The following is a 24,355-nucleotide window of genomic DNA, read 5'->3' as shown; positions in this document are numbered from 1 at the left end:
GTGAATGTAGCAGGTAGTCTTTAAGGGCCATACACAGTAAGAGCCAAATCACTCAATACATCGATCAGTACTGAACCCTACAGTAAATAAATGTAAATTCACCATGTCAGCATAATCATGTCCAGGAAGACTAGCCAGTCTCTCTGCATTATGTTCCCCTGTATCCAACTCTGCTCTGTCTATTCTTTCTGCACATAACAGTCAGAAGGATCTTTCTGAAATGCAAAGTTTATTATTTCTCTTTCCTTTAATGGCTCTCATTGAGTTTGGAATAAGGTCCTTTCATAATCCATTCTTTGCTATAATCCTCCAGCCACCCAATCCCTTTCTCCTTACACTTCATGTAATAAACCATAACAAACCATTTCCAGTTTCTGAAACTAACCCAATTGTCTGTGTATTTGCATGTGCACTCTCTTCTCCATTTGTACCTGCTACTTCTATTTATTTTTCAAGACAATCCCAAGAATTGCCTCTTCCAGGAAGGTTTCCTGCATTCTTTATACCACACCATCCCCCAAAGACCTAGAGGTTATAGGTAATATATATCTCCTTGCACAGGACCATGCCATGCCTCTTTCTTGGGACTTATCAGAATGCATTATGTCCAATTAAATCTTAGCCAAATAAACATTTATTTATCCTACACTATACCTAGCCCAATATATGCAACTTAGTAGGCAATCTTATGTGTTTCCAAAAAAAAGAAACAAATGAATAAGTGTTTGAAAATATAGGGCTGATCATTCATATGAGTTAATTACTTGGGTTAAAAAAGATAATTTAGAAAATAATGAAGTTGAAATATGTACGAGCTACTGAGAGGAGGGTTCCCAAATATACATATGGTAGCTTGATTCATGACAAAAGTGTCACTGGAGTCCAGTGGGGAAGTATGGTCTTATAAATAAATAGTGTTGGGCCAACTGGATATTCATATGGGGAAAAACAGATCTGACCTCTACATCACATCAAACACACACAAATACATTCCCGTATGTATTGTGGAACTAAATGTAAAAGTTTAAACAATAAATCCTTTAGAAGAATATATCCATGACCTGTGGATAGGCAAATTTTTTTTTCTTTAAGTGTTTATTTATTTATTATTGAGAGAGAGAGAGAGAGAGAGAGAGAGAGAGAGAGGCAGAGAAAGAGGGAGACAGAGAATCCCAAGCAGGCTCCCTGCTGCCAGCACAGAGCCTGATATGGGGCTCAAATTCACGAACCATGAGATCATGATCTGAGCCGAAATCAAGGGTCAAATGTCCAAGTGACTGAGCCACCCAGGTGCCCTGGCAAAGATTTCTCAAATGTAACTCAAAAAGTACTAACAATAGGGGCACCTGACTGGCTCAGTAGTAGAGCATGTGACTCTGCATCTCAAGGTTGTAGATTCAAGCCCCACATTGGGTGTAGAGATTACTTAAAAACAAAATCTTTAAAACAATGCTACCAATGGGGTGCTTGGGTGGCCTAGTTCTTTGAGCCTCCAACTTGAGCTCAGGTCATGTTCTCATGGTTCATCGGTTGGAGCCCCATATAGAGCTCTCTGTGGACAGCACAGAACCCACCTCAGATCCTCTGTTCCCACCTCTTTCTGCCCCTGCCCCCCCACACTCTCTCTCTCTCTCTCTCTCTCAAAACTAAATATTTTTTTAAATGCTAACAATAAAGAAAAAGTGATAAACACAACTACATTAAAATTAAGAACTTCCGTTCATCAAATGACATCATTACATCATTAGGAGAGTAAAAAGACAAGTGCAGAGTGGGAAAAAAAATTTTTTTGTAATCTTCAAATCCAAAAAGGACTCTTATTCATAGTATATGATGTACTCCAACCAAACACTAAGATACAGACAGGCAATTCATGAGAAAATATGAAAGAGCCTTGAACAGGCATTTCACCAAAGAGGACATTTAAATGGACAAAAAACACATGAAGAAGGTATCAACTTCATTAGTTAACAAATTGAAGTCACAATGGATAGATATTATTACTATAAACTCTCCTGGATGGCTACAATGAAGGAGGATGAAAAACAGAACTCTCCTACACTACTCATGGGAGTATACATTGCTACAATTACTCTGGGAAAATTTGCTGTTTTTCCATTAAAGCTGAACATGCACATGCCCTATTATCCCACAATTCCACTCCTAGGTACACAGCAGCAGAAATATATATAGCAGAAATCTGTAAATATATTCACCCAAACACAGGCACAGGAATGCTTAGAGCACTCTCATTTGTGTTAGCCAAAAACTGGAAATAATGCAAATATCCATTAAAATTAGGAAATGGATAAATAAATTATGGTATGTTCATACATTAGGACACTACACAACAATGAGAACAATTTACAATTACATTCAATGGTATGAGTAAATTTCACAAACATAGTATTTGTGTGTCATCCTTGTGCAGGGGCCACGCTAATCTCCTCTGTATCATTCCAATTTTGGTATGTGTGCTGCCGAAGCAAGCACCACAAACATAGTATTAAGTGAAATAAGCCACATATAAAAAGAATCTATTTCCGGGTGCCTGGGTGGCTCAGTCGGTTAAGAGACCGACTTTGGCTCAGGTTATGATCTCATGGCTCTGTGAGTTTGAGCCCTGCATAGGGCTCTGTGCTGACAGCTCAGAGCCTGGAGCCTGCTTCAGATTCTGTGTCTCCCTCTCTCTCTGCCCCTCCTCTGCTCAAGCTCTGTCTCTCTCTCAAAAATAAATAAACACTTAAAAAAAATCTATTCCGGGGCGCCTGGGTGGCTCGGTCGGTTGAGCGTCCAACTTCAGCTCAGGTCATGATCTCGCTCAGTTCATGAGTTCAAGCCCCACGTTGGGCTTTGTGCTGACAGCTCAGAGCCTGGAGCCTGCTTCGCATTCTGTGTCTACCTCTCTCTCTCTCTGCCCCTCTCCTGCTCATGCTCTGTCTCTCTCTCTCTCAAAAATGAATAAATGTAAAAAAAAATTTTTTTTAAAGAATCTATTCCATTTTTATAAAGTTCAAGAACAGGCAAAACAAATCTATTGTGCTAGATGTCAGTGGTATTACCTTTGAGGGCAGATTGTGACTGGGTAGAGGTACAAGTGGGAGGCTTCTCAGATAGTGATAATATTCAGTTTCTTAATCTGCATGCTGGTTACACTAGCAATAATGTTAAGTTAGCAACAATTCATCAAATCGTACATTTATGATTGGTGAGAATTTATGTATGTATGAAATCCTTCAAAAAGAATTTTCAAAATAAAGAAGAAGAAAGAAAAGCTTTTCACTTGGTGAACATAACTGCAGGCACACAAACTGTGTTTCCCATTCGGCAGCATAGCTTGAAATTTTGGGTTATACTTGGAGAATTCTATCCTCATACCATATCACCAGCACATAATGCTGTTATCAGGTTTCAATTATGCATCTCCACGCCTCTAGTCCTGACCTTTCTCAGATTCCCAGTGGCCTCCAAGACTTTTGCCCTGAATCCCTCTATCACCTCAAATGTAACATTCAACTGTAAGATGACATCAACTGATTGGTCCTACCCTCAACGACCCCCCACCACACACACACCACAAAAACGTAATTCTCGCTCTGACTTGTGTCCCTTCTCATCTTCCCTATTTTCTTTTTCTGTTTTTAAATTTTTTTTAAACGTTTATTTATTTTTGAGACAGAGAGAGACAGAGTATGAACGGGGGAGGGTCAGAGAGAGGGAGACAAAGAATCTGAAACAGGCTCCAGGCTCTGAGCTGTCAGCACAGAGCCCGACACGGGGCTTGAACTCACTGACCGTGAGATCATGACCTGAGCCGAAGTCGGCTGCTTAACCGACTGAGCCACCCAGGCGCCCCTTCTTTTTCTGTTTTTTAAGTAAGCTCTATACCCAACATGGGGCTTGAGTTCAAGTAGTGTTGAACTCACTACCCTGAGACCAACAGCCGCATGCTCCACTGACTGAGCACTACCATCAACTTACCCAACAGTACCCACTACTACCGGTTCATTCTCTTAGTCTGCCAAGTTCAAAACTTTAAGGGTTAATTTTTACTCTCTCCTTTTTGCCTCATGTCCAACCAGTCACTACTGGGATTTTGTCCTTTGGATGGTCTCTTCTATTATTCCTTTTATCCATCCCCACTGTAATTATGAAGGTCTGAGAACTTCTGCTTATATTATTGCAATAACCTCCTTATTGATGCCATTATCTCCAGACTCTTTCCCTACTCCACTTACCTGTCAGATTAATTTTATAAAAATTAACACAGTGATAGTAATATTAATTTTATTAAAATGTTGTTCACTCTTTTCTATAAGAATATAAAGGCTTCCCACCATCCGTGGACTCAAGTCCAAACTCTTTCTTTAGACTAGAGCTCAAATTGCTTCATTAACTACTCCACTCCCCACATGGAACACATCACCCACAATTTGTTTGCATACCCAAATCAAGACAACATTTTTGCTCTCCCTTGTACAGGCACCAGATCAGCATGATACTATGTCTTTGCTAATATTATGTTCATTGTTTAAAGTACTCACTATACTCCTGTCCCATTTGGTTACCAGCCACCATTCCTAGTAAAGGTTTCCATAATAAACCATAGGTCTTAATATAAGGACTTTTTCCTTCTTTTGAAATTTCTATATTCATAAATATAGAAATTAGAATTAGAATAGAATTAGAAATTAGAATAGAATTTCTTTCTATTCAAGGTAGTACAGAATAAATTGTGAAGTAGATAAAATTTGTCTTCAAATCCACTGTTTTCTCTTTTTAGTCATTATTTTATTAAGAAATTCTTAATTTATTAAGAAATTTTCAAACATACCCCAAAATAGAAAAAAGGGTATAATGAACTCCATATACACATCATTAAAATTCAAAAATTTTCAAGAGTTTGGCCACAATTTTTATCTATCATCTCTTCCCTTGTTTCTTTCCTGAAGTATTTTAAAGCACATCTCAGACCTTATTTAATTTAATACACCATACTTCTGTATGCATCTCTAAAAATTATGGAAATTTTCTTACATTACCACACTGCCATCAACACATTTATTTTTTATTTTTTAATGTTTGTTTATTTTTGAGAGAGAGAGAGAGAGAGAGAGAGAGAGAGAGACAGTACGAGGGGGGGGGCAGAGAGAGAGGGAGACACAGAATCTAAAGCAGGCTCCAGGCTCTGAGCTGTCAGCACAGAGCCCGACATGGGGCTGGAACTCATGAACCATGCATGAAATCATGACCTGAGCCAAAGTAGGACATTTAACCAACTGAGGCACCCAGGTGCCCTGCCATCAACACATTTAATAAAATGAATAATAATTTGTTGGTATTATCTAATGATCAGTCCATATTCAAATTTTGCTGGTTATCTCTAAAATGTTTTACACTTGGTTTGTTGGAATCAGAATCCAAACAAAATCCATTGTTATACTGGCAATTAGTCTCTAAAATCTCTTCTAACTTTCAGCAGTCCCCCTTTCCCACCTTCTTCACCCCATGCTACCACTCAGTTGTTGCAGAAACAAGATAATTTGTCCCATAGAATGTCCCACACTTTGCGTTTTTCTGTTTGCCTCCCTGTGATGTCATCTGACTTGTTCCTATAAATGGAAGTTAGTTCTAAAAGTTTGGTTATAGGTTTAGCACAGCTGTTTCTGATGCACTTTCATAGGTGATGCTGTGTGCTTCCTATCAGATCACATCACAGGGTCGCAGGGTCTGATTGTCCCACTTTTAGTGATGCTAATATTGAGCAGTGAGTTCACTTAGTAATAGCTGAATCCTTTCATTTAAAAATTCCCCAACAGGGGCGCCTGGGTAGCTCAGTTGGTTAAGCATCTGACTTTGACTCAGGTCATGATCTTAAGGTTCATGAGTTGGAGCCCTGCATGGGGCTCTGTGCTGACAGCTCAGAGCCTGGAGCCTGCTTCAGATTCTGTCTCCCTCTCTCTCTGCCCCTCCCCTGCTTGCATACACTCTCTCTCTCAAAAATAAACATTTTAAAAATTCCCCATCAATATTTTATCAGAGTTGTTATCCACTGATGATCTTTGCTTGAATAAATTACTTCATTAGGGGATGCAAGGGTAATTTTTCTAATTCTATTACTTCCATATTCACTAGTTGACATTACTCTATAAAACTCTATAAAACAATGATTTTCCCTAATTAATTTAGGTCATTTGGTTACCTTGAAATAAAGTTTATACAGGAAATGCAGGACAAATGCTCAAATCTTTATCTGATTGCCAATGTGTAGAGTATGGAATTGCTGCCCTAGTTACTTCCAGTGGTGCAATGGTATCAGATGTTATTTTTAATTCACTTTTCTCCTATTTTTATTTTTCCTTTGTGGAATATCTTTATAAACTCATGGGTTTATATCATTAAATTTTTTTATTATAAATATGGTATAAATACAAAAATAAATAAAACATAATTTTATAGCATAACAAATAATTATAAAGTGAATATCTAGCTTTTATAACTCCTTTGCCTCCCTCCTCCCTATCAAAATCATCTCTCAGGAAATTAGCTGAATTTTAAAATAATTTTAAATTAATATGTCCTTTTGCAGATTTTGAAGTATAAGATTTACTTCCATTATGGAATTAAAGCAGCCATATTAAGGATATGGGATCTTCATCTTAAAACTAATAGGCAGCCATTGATCTGCTTTAAGCAATGGTGTGACATGATCTGTATTATGTTACATGATCTGTGATATGTATGATAATAAGATCACTCTGGCTGTTGTGTGAAGACTGAACTGGGTGGGGTTAGGAGTATATGCAAAGAAAATCTAGAAGGGCACTGCAGTTGTCCAGGCAAAAGATGATGTACTTAGAGTGAAGGCAATAGAGATGGAAGAAAAGAATAAGATCTGAGAGAGATTTAGGAAGTAAACCTGATAGGACTTAGTGATTGATTCTATGCTGGTCAGAAAAAGAGAGGGAGCTATCAAGAGTAATTCTTCTTTCTGATTTGAGAAATCAGATATATGCTGCTCCATTTACTGAGCAAGAGAACCTTGTAGAAGGTGCATGTTTATGGGAAGGTAACTAGTTCAACTGGGGATACCTGTGAGACACCCAGCCTAAGACTGGAAGTTTACTACACAATCTGAAACTAAGAAGAATTGTTAAGAAGTGATGGGCATATGGGGCGCCTGGGTGGCTCAGTCGGTTAAGCATCTGACTTGGGCTCAGGTCATGATCTCATGGCTTGTGAGTTTGAGCCCTGCTTCGGGCTCGGTGCTGACAGCTCAGAGCCTGGAGCCTCTTCAGATTCTGTGTCTCTCTGCCCCTCCCCCACTCACACTCTGTCTCTCTGTCTCTCAAAAATAAACATTAAAAAAAATTTTTTAAAAAGAAGTGATGGACATATACAAAGGATTTGCAGCCTTGGAAATGAAAGCACTTACCATCTATTAGGAGTGACTAAGATCATAGAGAATAAAATGAGTTAAGAGTCTAGGACTGAACTTTGAGAAACTCCAACATTTAAAGACTGGGAGAGGAGGAGGAACCAGCAGAGACAGAGAACAAGCAAACCAAAAATATATAAGAAGGAAACCCAGAAAATGGAGAGTTTTGGGATGCCTCGGTGGCTCAGTCAGTTAAGCGTACGGCTCTTGAGTTCAGCTCAGGTCATAAGCTCACGGTTCGTGAGATCAAGCCCCGTGTTAGGTTCTGCACTTAGATTGGGGAGTCTGCTTGGGATTCTGTCTCTCTCTCTCTCTCTCTCTCTGCCCTTTCCTCATTCGTGCTCTCTTGCTCTCTCTCAAAATAAATAAATAGGGGCGCCTGGGTGGCGCAGTCGGTTAAGCGTCCGACTTCAGCCAGGTCACGATCTCGCGGTCTGTGAGTTCGAGCCCCGCGTCGGGCTTTGGGCTGATGATGGCCCAGAGCCTGGAGCCTGCTTCCAATTCTCTGTCTCCCTCTCTCTTTGCCCCTCCCCCGTTCATGCTCTGTCTCTCTCTGTCCCAAAAATAAATAAACGTTGAAAAAAAAAAATTTAAAAAAAAAAAAATAATAAATAAATAAATAAATAAATAAATAAACATTTTAAAAAGGAAAAATACTTATTAAATACCTTTAAATTACTACGCATTATAATAGTTAATTAAAATATGCACAGAAAGAAACCGTTCATTTAATTCAACAAACGTGTGTAATGGTTAGTGTATGCTTGGCACTTTGCCAGGGACTAAGATTCACATTTTAATGGAGAAAAGGCGTAGACACACAAATAATTTAAATTCTACAAATATTATAAAAGAAAAGATGTTTTATGCTAATCTTACTGTGGACAAGAATGAATCCTTAGTAGACAGAATACTTATGCATATGTAAATACTTATGTTTATGTAAGTTAAAGAAACTGACAGAAAAAAATAAGAAGCGAACTAGTAAAAAAATTTTCTAATAGTTTGCATGTCATTAAGTCAGATAATGAGGGAAAAAAGAACAGATTAGTTATTTCCCCTGCTCTCCCATTTATATATTTAAGGTTATCAGTGCTCAAATAATCTATTTCTGACCTAGATCTTATTGTTACTTATACCCAAGGGGAGAAAAAAATCCTCATTTGCATACGGAACAGAATAGCTCTGAGATAGAATTACAAAGAATCACTTGCATGAACACGCCTCTCTTTTGTTTAATCCTCAGTAAGTTGCACAAGGAACTGAGACTATTGGGGAAATGACATATTCCTTTTATACTGTAAAGAAAATAAAATTCAAGACTGTGCCTCTCTCTCCATAAGGAAAGCTTTGCACACTTTACCATGGTCCAGCGGTGTTTCATTTATTTGATTATTAAAATTGTATAACAAGTACTTTCAATGAGCTACTTATAAATCCTTAGACTGCTCAACGCCATTTAATTCCTATTTTTATTAAATGTACTTCTGGGTCCAGAACGAAGCATTCAAGTCGTCCTTAATTCTCCTGTCTTTTTACTGAAATAAACATTTATTTGGTAAAGGGACGGAGATAAGATGATGTTGAAGATTGTTTTTCCTATGAAATATGCAAGAAATAGATAAAATAATTTGTGTGTTGGGTTTTATTTTTTCTAGGGAGACGACTGCAGCAAATTTGAACAAGTAAAGCAGAGCTGTGGAAAGCAGGCTAGAAAAATCCATGGCAGCCATTGTCACACCACAACCTGCAGCAGCTGTCTCAAGTCCCTCCCTCCCACGCCTGCTGGGCTCGGCACCCAGCAGGAATGAATGGGCTCTGCAGAGCACTGTAAATGGTGCTGCAGACCCCAAAAATCTGTTGCTAAAAACCAAACATAAAAATTACCTGTCAAAATATAAATTTTCAACTTTGGTGGACATAACAAACCTTTTTACCTCTGAAATTTCATTAGCAATGTCAGGTGGTAATCAGTCCAAAGTCTTATTCTGCATAGCCCATCCTTGTTGATAATAGAGTCTTTCTAAATAGCAAAAGAATGTTACTGCAATCCATTTCCTAGGGGTGAAAGCAAAGCCTTTTTGTCTTGAGACGCAATTGAGCAACCACCAGAGTCTAGCTGAATAGCAAGGGTGTGAGGCTGGCTACATTTTCCACAGTTAGAAGCCCAATCTCTGAAGAGATTTACTGAATTCACACAAGAACTACCAAAAAAAAAAAAAAAAAAAAAAAAAAAAAAAAAAAAAGCAGTTATTGAGCTGACATGGTTGTCTGTGGATGGAGGCAAAATTACAAAATAGTCTTTTTTACATTGTATACAGCTCTCCTTTTTAATTTGGTATCTTAGTTTTTCTTCCCTTTCCAGCAAAAAAAAAAAAGAAAGAAAGAACAATGCAGAATATTAACTACATGCACAGGTAGTAGCACCAGCTTCTGAACTCAATCCTTTCTCCTTGTATTTTCTCAATTCTATATCAGGAAAGACAATTCATTTTAAGGAACAATACGCTACATAAAATATATTACAGGGACTTCTGGTAAAGGAGTATTTCTAGGAGACTACTTAACTATGGTATGTTCATTAGATCTTAATTATCATGTTATAACTACTTGTGTGCTTCCATATTTAGTATGGTTTTCTTCCACGTTCCCTTTTTGTTTAGCTCTTTGGGGGAGGAGTGCATAAAAGGTCTTACGATAAATTACTTGAATCTGAAAAACCATTTTGGATGACTCTTATTGAACCTTTTTTATATTAAAAAAATTACATTTACTCAAGCCATGTTAAGCATCATTCCCATCTTCTCTCCTACATTATTTGTAAAGCAATTAGAGATGTTGAAGCCGAATGTAGTGAAATTTAGAATACTCTGAGAGAGGGACTGGGAGTAATTTTCCGTTAAATATTTCATCTCAACACAAATTCTGCGATGTAAGTGTTGGGGAAAACCTACATTGGTGATTTTAGCTGTAGTGTGAGGCTTAAGCAATATAAAAATCATACAATTCAAGTTCTCTTTCTTCTCTTCCCCCCGCCCCCCCCCCCTCCCGCCCCAACCCCACCCCATCATGGATGCTCGGCTGACTGTTTTTGCACAGTCTCTTTGTCTGAAGGATGCAAACAGTCTATGGATGCTAGGGAAAAAGGGGTGGGGGAGAGATTACCTCATCCCATGTCGTTTGCACCAATCACCACTCTCCTGTCGTGGCTTCTCCGGGCAGATTGAGGGGTCTGGACCAACAGGAAAAGGCCCCAGCCCATCCCCATGGTGACCGAGTTGTATATAGGGAGCCGCATCCGCCCATGTGCCGCAGGTTCTCTTACATCGACCGCCTAAGAGTCGCGCTGTAAGAAGCAACAACCTCTCCTCCTCTCCGCCATCTGCTCGGCAGCCGCAAAGCAGCAACCATGGTAAGAATCTTCTTTCTCTGGCTCTTTGTGGCCGTTGGGTGGGGTCGGTCCCCCAAGATCTACTTGGAAAGTCTTAAGCGCCCTTTCCTTTACAACTTCTTTGGGTAAGGGTAGCCTTATGCTTTGTTTGCGAGGTTTGGCTTTGGGGCCCCAAATCCTTGAGTCTGGCCGCCGCCGCAGTGCGGGGTGAGGAACTGCGCCCAGGGCGCAGCAGAACCGTGGGGGAAGAACAAAGGCGGCGCAGAGGGAGTTCTTGTTATATGAGCCCTTCCAAGCTGCAGGCAGCCCATCTGTCGGTGACGAAAGGGTCTGGGCAGGGAAAGGCAGTCGTGGCGTCGCCTGCTCTGTCCCAGTGTCTGTGCGCACGGTTTTCGTGTGACTCGGGGAGGCTCTTTTCTTCCTGGCGTTGTTCCCAGGGGGAGGGAGAGAAGTCCCGAAAGACCCGGGCTCAGTGGCTGTAGCTGGGAAGGGGGGGAGGGGAGAAGGACAGGGACAAAGCGGAGCCTTGGGTTAGTATTAAAAGATCCCTCCACGGTTCGTTGGCAGTTTAGGAAGATACCCGTATATTAACGCGAAAAAAAATGGTTAGTTTCTGTTCGAGCCCCTGGCAGCCGGCGTCAGGGCGGCGCAGGGGCGGAGTTGTTTGTTTCTGCCTTCTCTGGCCTTAAAGCCACTGGGCGGGGTTCCCCCTCACAAAACCTCTGTCATAAGACTTTTAATAAAATGCTTTCATCATTGTGGAACTGTAGGCGTTAAAAGGTTTTTCATTCACTGTTAAAGCTTAGATGAGATATTTTTTCTTAAGATGCAAAATCGCAATTCACTTGACAAGCACTTTAAAGTCTGGTCTGGGGCCGCCCCGCCCTGACTGACTCCGTGTGTGTGTGTGTGTGTGTTGTGTGTGTGCGCGCGCTAGCCGCACTTTCTGCTGGAGAGAAAGCCTCAGTTTGAGAGCCAAGGTACCCTAAAGCCCAGGATCCAGGGAAACGCCCTTCCCCTCCCCTCCTCTCCCCTCCCCCCCCCCACCAATATGTCAGTGAGTAGACAATGGACAGACAATGGAAGTTGAAGCCATAAAGACAGTAGAGAAGAAAATCTCTTATTGAACGTGATGAGTATGAATATTCGGTGGTGAGTAGAGAATCTCAAAATGAAAATACTATTTTGTTGTTTTAAATAAATACTTCATTATCCTTTCACTGGGCTTTTATTCTTTGGTAGTTCTCGTGTGATATTTTTCTAATTTAGGAACTATTGTTTTAAAGATACTAACAATCTTTCAGTTTTTGCAGTGGAGAAGATTCTGGAAAGACTTCTTTTTAAGTAATGAAAATGCTGCAGACAAAGAACTATACTCTGTCCAGCTGTCTTTTGTTCTAGTGCATCTTCATTAATTCATTTCAATTTAGGCATATGGTCCCAGCTTGGGTCAGAGGAGGAAAACTGGCAGAATAGCACAATGAGATCATGTAGGCAGTTTCTGGAAATAGAACTTACTCTGTTAAATAATGTAGCAGACAGAACAGTCTAGTACCAGGCACAGCAAATGCAGCAATGCAGGAGGCAGACCTTATTTAGCTTCCAGTCCCCTAGGACTAATGGATCCTGCAGATAGACTGCAAAGGGGTGTGGCATCTAGCCTCAGCTGCAGCACAGATGTCCATGTTAAAATTCCAAGTCATATGTACAAGAAACTCTCATCTTTATTTAGAGGGAATGCAGTAATACTGATTCCAATTAACTAATGATCGAATTTAATTTACTGCATCTTACTAAATCTGTGCTTTAAATATTTTTTACATATGAAAAATTTCTCTTCAAGCATGGCTGGGGGAACAATGGGCTTGCACATGTATTGAACAGTGCAACCTTATTCAGACCACACCCATCTGCAGCATTTGGAGCAGGTGCTTTTCCTTAAACATTTCTATCGAGTTAGGGATAATCTCAAGTAAACTTGAAGAGTACCTGTATATGACTAGAAATATTTTCAGAAATTTACTGAAAATTCAAAATGCTAACACAATCTGATTTTAAATTTTCCTCTTTTCCTTCCCATAGCGTGAGTGCATCTCCATCCACGTTGGCCAGGCTGGTGTTCAGATCGGCAATGCCTGCTGGGAGCTCTATTGCCTGGAACACGGCATCCAGCCCGATGGCCAGATGCCAAGTGACAAGACCATTGGGGGAGGAGATGACTCCTTCAACACCTTCTTCAGTGAGACGGGAGCTGGCAAGCATGTGCCCAGGGCAGTGTTTGTAGACCTGGAACCCACAGTCATTGGTGAGTTGGCCTCAGTAACCCAAGGGAGATCTCAGGGCTCTTGAGGCAGGTGGTCTGTCGTGAGGGCTCCATTGACACCCTGGGGTGGAGCAGGCGTGTGCAGGTTGTGAGTGACGGGTGGCTGCTTTGTTTTTCTCTTCCAGATGAAGTTCGCACTGGCACCTACCGCCAGCTCTTCCATCCTGAGCAGCTCATCACGGGCAAGGAAGATGCTGCCAATAACTATGCCCGAGGGCACTACACCATCGGCAAGGAGATCATCGACCTTGTCTTGGACCGAATTCGGAAACTGGTATGTTTGTTCTCCAGAATAAAGTAAATGATAGCCCTAAGGAAGACATTTGAAATACGATCTTTTCTTTTCAAACACAGAATAGAAATATAATGGAGTGAGGACAACTGGTAAATTATTCCTTGATAGGGTTTTTAAATCTTCAACTACAACATGAATTATTTGGTGTCATTTTATAAACGTCAATGAAGATATTTTAAGTGAAGAAATGCTTTGTAATTCTGGGAAGGTCTATTATAATCTGTCTCCTCTGTTCCTTTTTTCTCACAGGCCGACCAGTGCACGGGTCTTCAGGGCTTCTTGGTTTTCCACAGCTTTGGAGGGGGAACTGGTTCCGGGTTCACCTCCCTGCTGATGGAACGTCTCTCTGTCGATTATGGCAAGAAGTCCAAGCTGGAGTTCTCCATTTACCCAGCCCCCCAGGTTTCCACTGCTGTCGTTGAGCCCTACAACTCCATCCTCACTACCCACACCACCCTGGAGCACTCTGATTGTGCCTTCATGGTAGACAACGAGGCCATCTATGACATCTGTCGTAGAAACCTCGATATTGAACGCCCAACCTACACTAACCTAAATAGGTTGATAGGTCAAATTGTGTCTTCCATCACTGCTTCCCTCAGATTTGATGGAGCCCTGAATGTTGACCTGACAGAATTCCAGACCAACCTGGTGCCCTATCCCCGCATCCACTTCCCTCTGGCCACATATGCCCCTGTCATCTCTGCTGAGAAAGCCTACCATGAACAGCTTTCTGTAGCAGAGATCACCAATGCGTGCTTTGAGCCAGCCAACCAGATGGTGAAATGCGACCCTCGCCATGGTAAATACATGGCTTGCTGCCTGTTGTACCGTGGTGATGTGGTTCCCAAAGATGTCAATGCTGCCATTGCCACCATCAAGACCAAGCGTACCATCCAGTTCGTGGACTGGTGCCCCACTGGCTTCAAAGTTGGCATTAATTACCAGCCTCCCACTGTGGTACCTGGTGGAGACCTGGCCAAAGTACAGCGAGCTGTGTGCATGCTGAGCAACACCACAGCCATTGCTGAGGCCTGGGCTCGCCTGGACCACAAGTTTGACCTGATGTATGCCAAGCGTGCCTTTGTTCACTGGTATGTGGGTGAGGGCATGGAGGAAGGAGAGTTTTCTGAGGCCCGTGAGGACATGGCTGCCCTTGAGAAGGATTATGAGGAGGTTGGTGTGGATTCTGTTGAAGGAGAGGGTGAAGAGGAAGGAGAGGAATACTAAAGTTAAAAATGTCACAAAGGTGCTGCTTTTACAGGGAAGCTTATTCTGTTTTGAATATTGAAAAGTTGTGCTCTGATCAGTTAATTTGTATGTAGCAGTGTATACTCTCATATACAATTACTGACCTATGCTTTAAAACACAACGCTTTGTTATAGATCCAAGCTGTCCATTTCTCTGATGGGTTTGAATAAAGTATTCCCTGTCTTAAATGAATTCAGTCTTGTGTTTTCTATTTGGGGGTCTGATATTCATGTATTTAGTTCTGAGAAAGGATAACTGTTGACTGTGGTTTATACATGTTCTATAAAGTGACCTGTTTTTTTATTTTAAATTTTAGTGTATTATAAAACTTACTCATTAAATACAAAATAACTAAAAATTACCATTGTCCATGCAATTCTTAGTTTCCACTCCACTATATGTTAGTTAAACTGCTAGTACTCTTTAGAATTGGTATTTACTAATACACAGCCAAAGGTCTGGTTGCCTGCCAAGTCTCATACGACCCACATGAAATGATGAATATTCCAAATACATTATGTCTTAAGCTTATTTTCATGCATTCTCATCTTGGCTTGTGTCTAGTGCTGTCAGGCTTCCTCTTCTCTGGGTTCTCAGAAGTTTGCTCTCCTAGCAATTGCTCCCTTGTTCTCTACTTTCTTCTTTCCAAACTTATTTTCAGCTAAGTGTCACAGTGGAAAAGCCTGATAAATGTATTCACTCTAATGTGTTAATTATATATCTTAATTTTAGCTTCCAAGTATATTATTTAAATTGGGCCAATAACTTCAAAGAACAAAACTAATAGTGCAGTTGTAGGAACCAGCACCAACATGGGGAGAGGAACAATTCTGGACCAATGGTTTCTTCAACAATAGAGCTCAGCTGCCAGTCCAACTGAACAAAAAGACCCAAGAATAGCAAATTGTCTTGTACCATCACATTATCTTGTTCTACAATAATAGTTGTAATGAAATGATTTTTTGGTATTAACAGCTTATTTGATCTATTTTTCCTTTGACACTGCCAACAAGGGGGTTTAACACAATTATATATATATATATATATATATATATATATATATATATATATTTAATATGTTACATATATATATTAATTTTGAGCGCAAGAGAGAGCACAAGCAGGGGAGGGGGCAGAGGGAGAGACAGAACCTTAAGGAGACTCCGTGCTCAGCACAAAGCCCGATGTGGGGCTCCATCCCATGATCTTGGGATCATTACCTGAGCCAAAATCAAGAGTCAGACACTCAACTGACTGAGCCACACAGGCGCCCCTAATACTACTATAGTTCCTGGAATCTGAGTTTAATGTAAGTTAGTGGAAATAATGAAAAATAAGAAATAAGCCGAAATCAACTAGTTTTAAAGCCAATCCAATAGTGCTCAGCAGTTTTAACTAGAAGCCAATGTGTATAGATTTGGAAGAAAAAAAAGGAAAAGGCTTCGCTTATTCGAATAAAAAACAATGTGAAAACTAGATCAAATGTAAATTTTTAATATGCATTCCCAGCACCTAGCAAAATATAAGGAACATGGTAATGTATGTACAATGATTATTGGCTGAATGAGTATAGTGTAGGGTAAAAGAGATAAAACTATAAAATTTAAAAATCCCTATAATCTTAATTTTTATGGCAAATGACAGTATGAATTTATTATATGTGTTCTATTATGAAAGAAAAAATTCCATAATTTTGCCCACTGAAAAGGCCTAGGACCAATTTAGGAATGAGCATCCCTACCACTCAGATGGTGGTCTCTAAATACTATTTTCTACTAAAAGGAATCAATGTTTAGAGATGTTCAAGCCTGGAGAAGAAAATATACAAACTCAGCCCCAAATAATTTCTCATTCCAGAAACTGAGGAAGATATCAAAGACTCAAAGTCATATCAAAAGGATACAGGAGTCAAGTAGAAGGGACTCTCATAGATGGTACAATGTAAGCATTGAAAATAATAGTGACTGCAGTGGGTTGAATCATAAAAAATATGTTAAAACCCATGAGCTCATAATATTTTTTGCGTGATTTACTTTTTACTTGAGAGAGAGAGAGAGAGTGCCTGAGTGGGGGAGAGGGGCAGAGGGAGACAGAGAGAATCTTAAGCAGATTCCACACTCAGCACAGCCCAACTCGGTGCTCGATCCCATGACCCTGGGATCATGACCTGAGCTGAAACCAAGAGTGGGGCGTTCAACCTAGGCACCCCTATTTTCTGTGTGATTGAAAAAACAATTGGGGGTGTCTGGGTGGCTCAGTCAGTTAAGCGTCTAACTTCAGCTCAGGTCATGATCTCACAGTGAGTCTGAGCTCTGCATCAGGCTCTCTGCTGTCAGCACAGCACTTCAAATGCTCTGTCTCCCTCTCTCTCTGCCTCTCCCCTGATCTCTCTCTCTCAAAAACAAATAAACATTTAAAAAAATTTTTTAAACAATTAATAGGCCCCTGGGTGGCTCAGTTGGTTAAGCCCCTGGTTCTTGATTTTGGCTCAAGTCATGATCTCACGGCTGGTGGGATTGAGCTCTCTGTCAGGCTCCGTACTCGAAGTGTGGAGCCTGCTTGGGATTCTCTCTCTCTCTCTCTCTCTCTCTCTCTCTCTCTCTCTCTCATCCTCCCCTGTTCATGCTCTCTCTGTCTCTCTTAAAATAAATACACATTTAAAAAAATATGAAGACAGTATGGCAGTTCCTAAAAAAAAAAAAATTATAGAATTACTATATGATCTAAGAATTCCACTTCTGGATATATACCCAAAAGAATTTAAAGCAATGACTCAGACAGATATTTGTGTACCTGTGTCATATCAGCTTTATTCACAAGAGCCAAAAGATGGAAGCAACCCTAAAGTCCATTGATGGATGAATGGATAAACAAAATGTAGTATATACATACAATATAATATTATTCAGCCTTAAAAAAAATGAAATTCTGGGGCGCCTGGGTGGCGCAGTCGGTTAAGCGTCCGACTTCAGCCAGGTCACGATCTCGCGGTCCGTGGGTTCGAGCCCCGCGTCAGGCTCTGGGCTGATGGCTCAGAGCCTGGAGCCTGTTTCCGATTCTGTGTCTCCCTCTCTCTCTGCCCCTCCCCCGTTCATGCTCTGTCTCTGTGTGTCCCCCAAAAAATAATAAACGTTGAAAAAAAAATTAAAAAAAAAAATGAAATTCTGACACATACTCCAAATGGATAAACTTTGAAAACATGAAGCTTAGTGAAATAAGTCAGACACAAAAGGACAAATATTTTCTGATCCTACTTGTATGAGTTAACTACAACAATCAAATTCAGAGAGACAGAAAGTAGAATGGTGGTTACCAGGAGCTAAGGGGAAGAATATAATAGGAATTGTTTTTTAATTTTTTAAAGTTTATTTATTTATCTTGAGAGAGAAAGAGAGAGCTGAGGGAGGGGCAGAGAGAGAGAGAGAGAGAAGCAGAGAGAGAAGCAGAGAGAGAATCCGAATCCCAAGCAGGCTCTGAGCTGCACAGAGCCCAACGCAGGGCTCAAATTCACGTACGGTGAGATCATGACCTAAGCCAAAACCAAGAGTCAGGCGCTTAACTGACTGAACTATCCAGGTGCCCCAGAAATTTTTCTTTTTTAAGTTTATTTATTTTGAGAGGCGATGGGAGGAGAGGGGCAAAGATATAGGGAGAGACAGAATCCCTAGCAGGCTCTACACTGTCAGCATAGAGCTTGACTCCGGACTCGACCTCACGAACCATGAGATCATGACCTGAGCCGAAATCAAGAGTTGGACACTTAACTGACAGAATCAACCAGGCGCCCCAATAGGAAGTTATTACTAAAGAGATACAGAGTTTCATTTGCATGACAAAAATTCTGGGGTCCCCGACGTTCAGTCAAAGAGCCTCACTCTTTATCTTGGGTCATGTTGTGGAAGATTCTAATAAAAATAAAAAAAAATTGATTGTGATTTTTCTGGTACTATTAATGCTGGTATGGGTGACATTAAGAATCCTTGACATGCCACTAAAGAAACTTAAAAATCTTATAAAATATATATATAATATAAAATATATATATATATATTAATCTGTTACATATATATATTAATTTTGAGCGCAAGAGAGAGCACAAGCAGGGGAGGGGGCAGAGGGAGAGACAGAACCTTAAGGAGACTCCGTGCTCAGCACAAAGCCCGATGTGGGGCTCCATCCCATGATCTTGGGATCATACCTGAGCCAAAATCAAGAGTCAGACACTCAACTGACTGAGCCACACAGGCGCCCCTAATACTACTATAGTTCCTGGAATCTGAGTTTAATGTAAGTTAGTGGAAATAATGAAAATAAGAAATAAGCCGAAATCAACTAGTTTTAAAGCCAATCCAATAGTGCTCAGCAGTTTTAACTAGAAGCCAATGTGTATAGATTTGGAAGAAAAAAAAGGAAAAGGCTTCGCTTATTCGAATAAAAAACAATGTGAAAACTAGATCAAATGTAAATTTTTAATATGCATTCCCAGCACCTAGCAAAATATAAGGAACATGGTAATGTATGTACAATGATTATTGGCTGAATGAGTATAGTGTAGGGTAAAAGAGATTAAAACTATAAAATTTAAAAATCCCTATAATCTTAATTTTTATGGCAAATGACAGTATGAATTTATTATATGTGTTCTATTATGAAAGAAAAAATTCCATAATTTTGCCCACTGAAAAGGCCTAGGACCAATTTAGGAATGAGCATCCCTACCACTCAGATGGTGGTCTCTAAATACTATTTTCTACTAAAAGGAATCAATGTTTAGAGATGTTCAAGCCTGGAGAAGAAAATATACAAACTCAGCCCCAAATAATTTCTCATTCCAGAAACTGAGGAAGATATCAAAGACTCAAAGTCATATCAAAAGGATACAGGAGTCAAGTAGAAGGGACTCTCATAGATGGTACAATGTAAGCATTGAAAATAATAGTGACTGCAGTGGGTTGAATCATAAAAAATATGTTAAAACCCATGAGCTCATAATATTTTTTGCGTGATTTACTTTTTACTTGAGAGAGAGAGAGAGAGTGCCTGAGTGGGGGAGAGGGGCAGAGGGAGACAGAGAGAATCTTAAGCAGATTCCACACTCAGCACAGCCCAACTCGGTGCTCGATCCCATGACCCTGGGATCATGACCTGAGCTGAAACCAAGAGTGGGGCGTTCAACCTAGGCACCCCTATTTTCTGTGTGATTGAAAAAACAATTGGGGGTGTCTGGGTGGCTCAGTCAGTTAAGCGTCTAACTTCAGCTCAGGTCATGATCTCACAGTGAGTCTGAGCTCTGCATCAGGCTCTCTGCTGTCAGCACAGCACTTCAAATGCTCTGTCTCCCTCTCTCTCTGCCTCTCCCCTGATCTCTCTCTCTCAAAAACAAATAAACATTTAAAAAAATTTTTTAAACAATTAATAGGCCCCTGGGTGGCTCAGTTGGTTAAGCCCCTGGTTCTTGATTTTGGCTCAAGTCATGATCTCACGGCTGGTGGGATTGAGCTCTCTGTCAGGCTCCGTACTCGAAGTGTGGAGCCTGCTTGGGATTCTCTCTCTCTCTCTCTCTCTCTCTCTCTCTCTCTCTCTCATCCTCCCCTGTTCATGCTCTCTCTGTCTCTCTTAAAATAAATACACATTTAAAAAAATATGAAGACAGTATGGCAGTTCCTAAAAAAAAAAAATTATAGAATTACTATATGATCTAAGAATTCCACTTCTGGATATATACCCAAAAGAATTTAAAGCAATGACTCAGACAGATATTTGTGTACCTGTGTCATATCAGCTTTATTCACAAGAGCCAAAGATGGAAGCAACCCTAAAGTCCATTGATGGATGAATGGATAAACAAAATGTAGTATATACATACAATATAATATTATTCAGCCTTAAAAAAAATGAAATTCTGGGGCGCCTGGGTGGCGCAGTCGGTTAAGCGTCCGACTTCAGCCAGGTCACGATCTCGCGGTCCGTGGGTTCGAGCCCCGCGTCAGGCTCTGGGCTGATGGCTCAGAGCCTGGAGCCTGTTTCCGATTCTGTGTCTCCCTCTCTCTCTGCCCCTCCCCCGTTCATGCTCTGTCTCTGTGTGTCCCCCAAAAAATAAATAAACGTTGAAAAAAAAATTAAAAAAAAAAATGAAATTCTGACACATACTCCAAATGGATAAACTTTGAAAACATGAAGCTTAGTGAAATAAGTCAGACACAAAAGGACAAATATTTTCTGATCCTACTTGTATGAGTTAACTACAACAATCAAATTCAGAGAGACAGAAAGTAGAATGGTGGTTACCAGGAGCTAAGGGGAAGAATATAATAGGAATTGTTTTTTAATTTTTTTAAGTTTATTTATTTATCTTGAGAGAGAAAGAGAGAGCTGAGGGAGGGGCAGAGAGAGAGAGAGAGAGAAGCAGAGAGAGAAGCAGAGAGAGAATCCGAATCCCAAGCAGGCTCTGAGCTGCACAGAGCCCAACGCAGGGCTCAAATTCACGTACGGTGAGATCATGACCTAAGCCAAAACCAAGAGTCAGGCGCTTAACTGACTGAACTATCCAGGTGCCCCAGAAATTTTTCTTTTTTAAGTTTATTTATTTTGAGAGGCGATGGGAGGAGAGGGGCAAAGATATAGGGAGAGACAGAATCCCTAGCAGGCTCTACACTGTCAGCATAGAGCTTGACTCCGGACTCGACCTCACGAACCATGAGATCATGACCTGAGCCGAAATCAAGAGTTGGACACTTAACTGACAGAATCAACCAGGCGCCCCAATAGGAAGTTATTACTAAAGAGATACAGAGTTTCAGTTTGCAATGACAAAAAAGTTCTGGGGGTACCCGACTGGTTCAGTCAGAAGAGCCTGCAACTCTTGATCTTGGGGTCATGAGTTGTGTGTAGAGATTACTAATACAAATAAACTTAAAAAATTGTTTCTGGAGATGAATAGTGGTGATGGTTGTACAACAATAAGAACGTACTTAATGCCACTAAATTGTACTTCAAGAGGGTTAAAATGGGGGCGCCTGGCTGGCTCAGTTGGTAGAGCATGCAATCCTTGATCTTGGGGTTTTAAATTCAAGTCCCACGTTGGGTAAAGAGATTACTTAAAAAAAATAAAATCTTTTCTAAAAATAATAAATCAATAAAAATAAATAAAAGTGTTAAAATTATAAATTATATATAATTATAATTAAATATAATATAATTATATATTTATATAATATATATTTTATATAAATATTATGTATATTTATAGTTATATTATTTAAATATATTTATATTATATATTATATTTATAAATATATATTATATAAATATATAAATATTATTTATATAAATATATACTTATATAATATATAATATATAAGTATATGTTATAAGTTATATATACTATATTGTAAATCATATATTATAAAATTATATATTATATATATAGTTTCACCACAATTTAAAAACAACCAAAGTATAAACCAAAAACTAAAAATATATGGTTACCTGCAGAGGAGGGAACATGGTCTAACCAAACTGTATTTGTTGTATAGAAACATGTAATTATAGGGGTGCCTGTGTGGCTCAGTCGGTTGAGTGTCCAAGTTCAGCTCAGGTCATGATCTCCCAGTTTGTGGGTTTGAGCCCCACACTGGGCTCTGCGCTGACAGTTCAGGGCCTCCTAGAGCCTGTTTCAGATTCTGTGTCTCCCTCTTGCTCTCTGCCCCTCCCCCTCTCATGCTCTTTCTCAAAAATAATAAAATAAACATTAAAAATTTTTAAAAAGAAACGTAATTATATTACATAATTTTAATTACATAATTATACAATTATAATAAAGTATTAAATCAAGGTGGAAAAATCTCTAAAAATTAAAAGCAAAATGAAACAAATGAATATAACCATGCATCAAGTTGTAGCTTAACTACAGAGTTAATTCAGAATTATTTCACCTGACTTTATTTTTTGGTAAGTTTATTTTTTTCGAGAGATAGAGTAGAGAGAGAAAGCACAAGTGGGGGAGAAGCAGAGAGAGAGGGAGAGAGAGTATCCCAAGCAGACTCCATACCATCAGCACAGAGCCTGATGTGGGGCTTGATCTCACAAACGGTAACATCATGACCTAAGCAAAAATCAAGAGACAGACTCTTAACCAACTGAACCACCCATGTGCCCTATTTCACCTGACTTTAACACACAGTAATTTGCTTGTACATCCATAGTGAAATCTATCCCCAAAAAAGGACATCCAAAAGAACATAGCCATTTTCAGTAATCATATTATTAGTAATATTTATACTTTTGAAATTATTTATATTAGAATAAATAAAATTAATAATTCATTAATGTTATCAGTATACAAAAACCTTAAAAGTTAGAATTATATTACATATTCAAGAAAGTGGATGAGTTTTAAGTAGAGCTATGGAGGAAAATCCAATTCTAGACATGAAAAATCTGAGATAAAAAAGATACCAAATGGGCTTAACAGTAGATTAGACACCATAGAAAAAGATTAATGAATTGAAGAAAAACAGTAAAAATTATCCAAATAAACACAGAACAAAAAATAAACTGGAAAAAAAAATGAATAAATGGATAATAAATAGAACACAAACAGAAACAGACTGAAGATGACTCAGCATTTTTAAACAGTTTGTAAAGCTTCAGGAATGAGACTTTAAACTTTTGGGTATTATTACATTTTCTCAATTACAAACTGCTTTCAACATAAAATACAGTGCTATAGATAAATTTAAAATAAATTTTATAAATCTATAAAGAGATTTTTTAAATGTTTATTTATTTATTTTGAGAGAGACAGAGTGTGCGTGCGTGTAAGTGAGGAGGGGGTAGAGAGAGAGGGAGAGAGATAATCCCAAGCAGGCTCCATGCTACCAGGGCAGAGCCCAATGCAGGGCTTGAACCCACAAACCATGATATCGTGACCTGAGCTGAAGTCCAACACTCAACCAACTTAGCCACCCGGGCGCCCCTAAAAAGATATTTTTAAGATTGGAATTACAAAATATTAAACACAAAATATTATACACACACACACACACACACACACACACATATACATTTTTCTTTTTAGTTTATTTTTAACTGTGCTAAAATACACATAGCATAACACTTGCCATCTTAACCATATTTTAAATATACAGGTCAGTAGTATTAAATGCATTCACATGGTTTGTACAACCAATCTCCAGAACTCTCCTTATCTTGCAAAACTAAAACTCTATACCCATCATATATAACTCCCCATTTCTCCCTCCCCAGCCTCTGGCAACCACCATTTTACTTTCTGTCTCCATGAATTTGACTATTCTAGGTACATCTTTTTGTGACCAGCTTATTTCACTTAGCATAATGTCGTTAAGGTTCATCCATGTTACAGTATGTGTCAGAATTTCCTTTCTTTTTAAGTCTGAATAATATCCCATTCTACGAATATACCACATTTTGTTTATCCACTCATCCATCTGTGGACATGATGGTTGTTTCTACCTTCTGGCTCTTGTAAATAGCACTGTTATGAACATGGGTATATAAATATCTCTTACAGACCCTGCTCTTAATTCTTACGGTTATATATCCAGAAGTGGTATTGCTGGATCATGTGGTAATTCTATGTTTAAATTTTTTGAGGAACTGTCATACTCTTTTCC

The 24,355-nt window shown here is 39.4% G+C and overlaps 2 protein-coding genes and 1 non-coding gene across 3 annotated transcripts in view; 2 read left to right on the top strand and 1 right to left on the bottom strand.

The window, feature by feature from the left end:
• Positions 1-2,388: 2,388 nt before the first annotated feature.
• Positions 2,389-2,493, bottom strand: LOC115519545. Its single transcript, XR_003970551.1, has one exon. It is a non-coding gene; the product is annotated as a U6 spliceosomal RNA (small nuclear RNA).
• Positions 2,494-10,611: 8,118 nt separating this feature from the next.
• Positions 10,612-14,891, top strand: TUBA1A (tubulin alpha 1a). Its single transcript, XM_030322522.2, has 4 exons — positions 10,612-10,850; positions 12,912-13,134; positions 13,278-13,426; positions 13,697-14,891. Exons 1-4 carry the CDS (start codon positions 10,848-10,850, stop codon positions 14,675-14,677), a joined length of 1,356 nt encoding a protein of 451 aa, XP_030178382.1. The 5' UTR covers positions 10,612-10,847; the 3' UTR covers positions 14,678-14,891.
• The window catches only part of LOC115518926 (tubulin alpha-1B chain), a 57,837-nt gene continuing 44,257 nt past the window's right edge, over positions 10,776-24,355 (top strand). The window contains exon 1 of the mRNA XM_030322521.2: positions 10,776-10,850. Coding sequence (XP_030178381.1) covers positions 10,848-10,850 — 3 coding nt within the window. The 5' untranslated portion in view covers positions 10,776-10,847. The remainder of the gene's footprint in view (positions 10,851-24,355) is intronic.

Source organism: Lynx canadensis, chromosome B4 (assembly GCF_007474595.2).
Source record: "Lynx canadensis isolate LIC74 chromosome B4, mLynCan4.pri.v2, whole genome shotgun sequence".
Taxonomy (NCBI): Eukaryota; Metazoa; Chordata; class Mammalia; order Carnivora; family Felidae; genus Lynx; species Lynx canadensis.
Note: the sequence above shows the minus strand (reverse complement) of the source record. Positions and strands in the feature narration are given on the sequence as shown.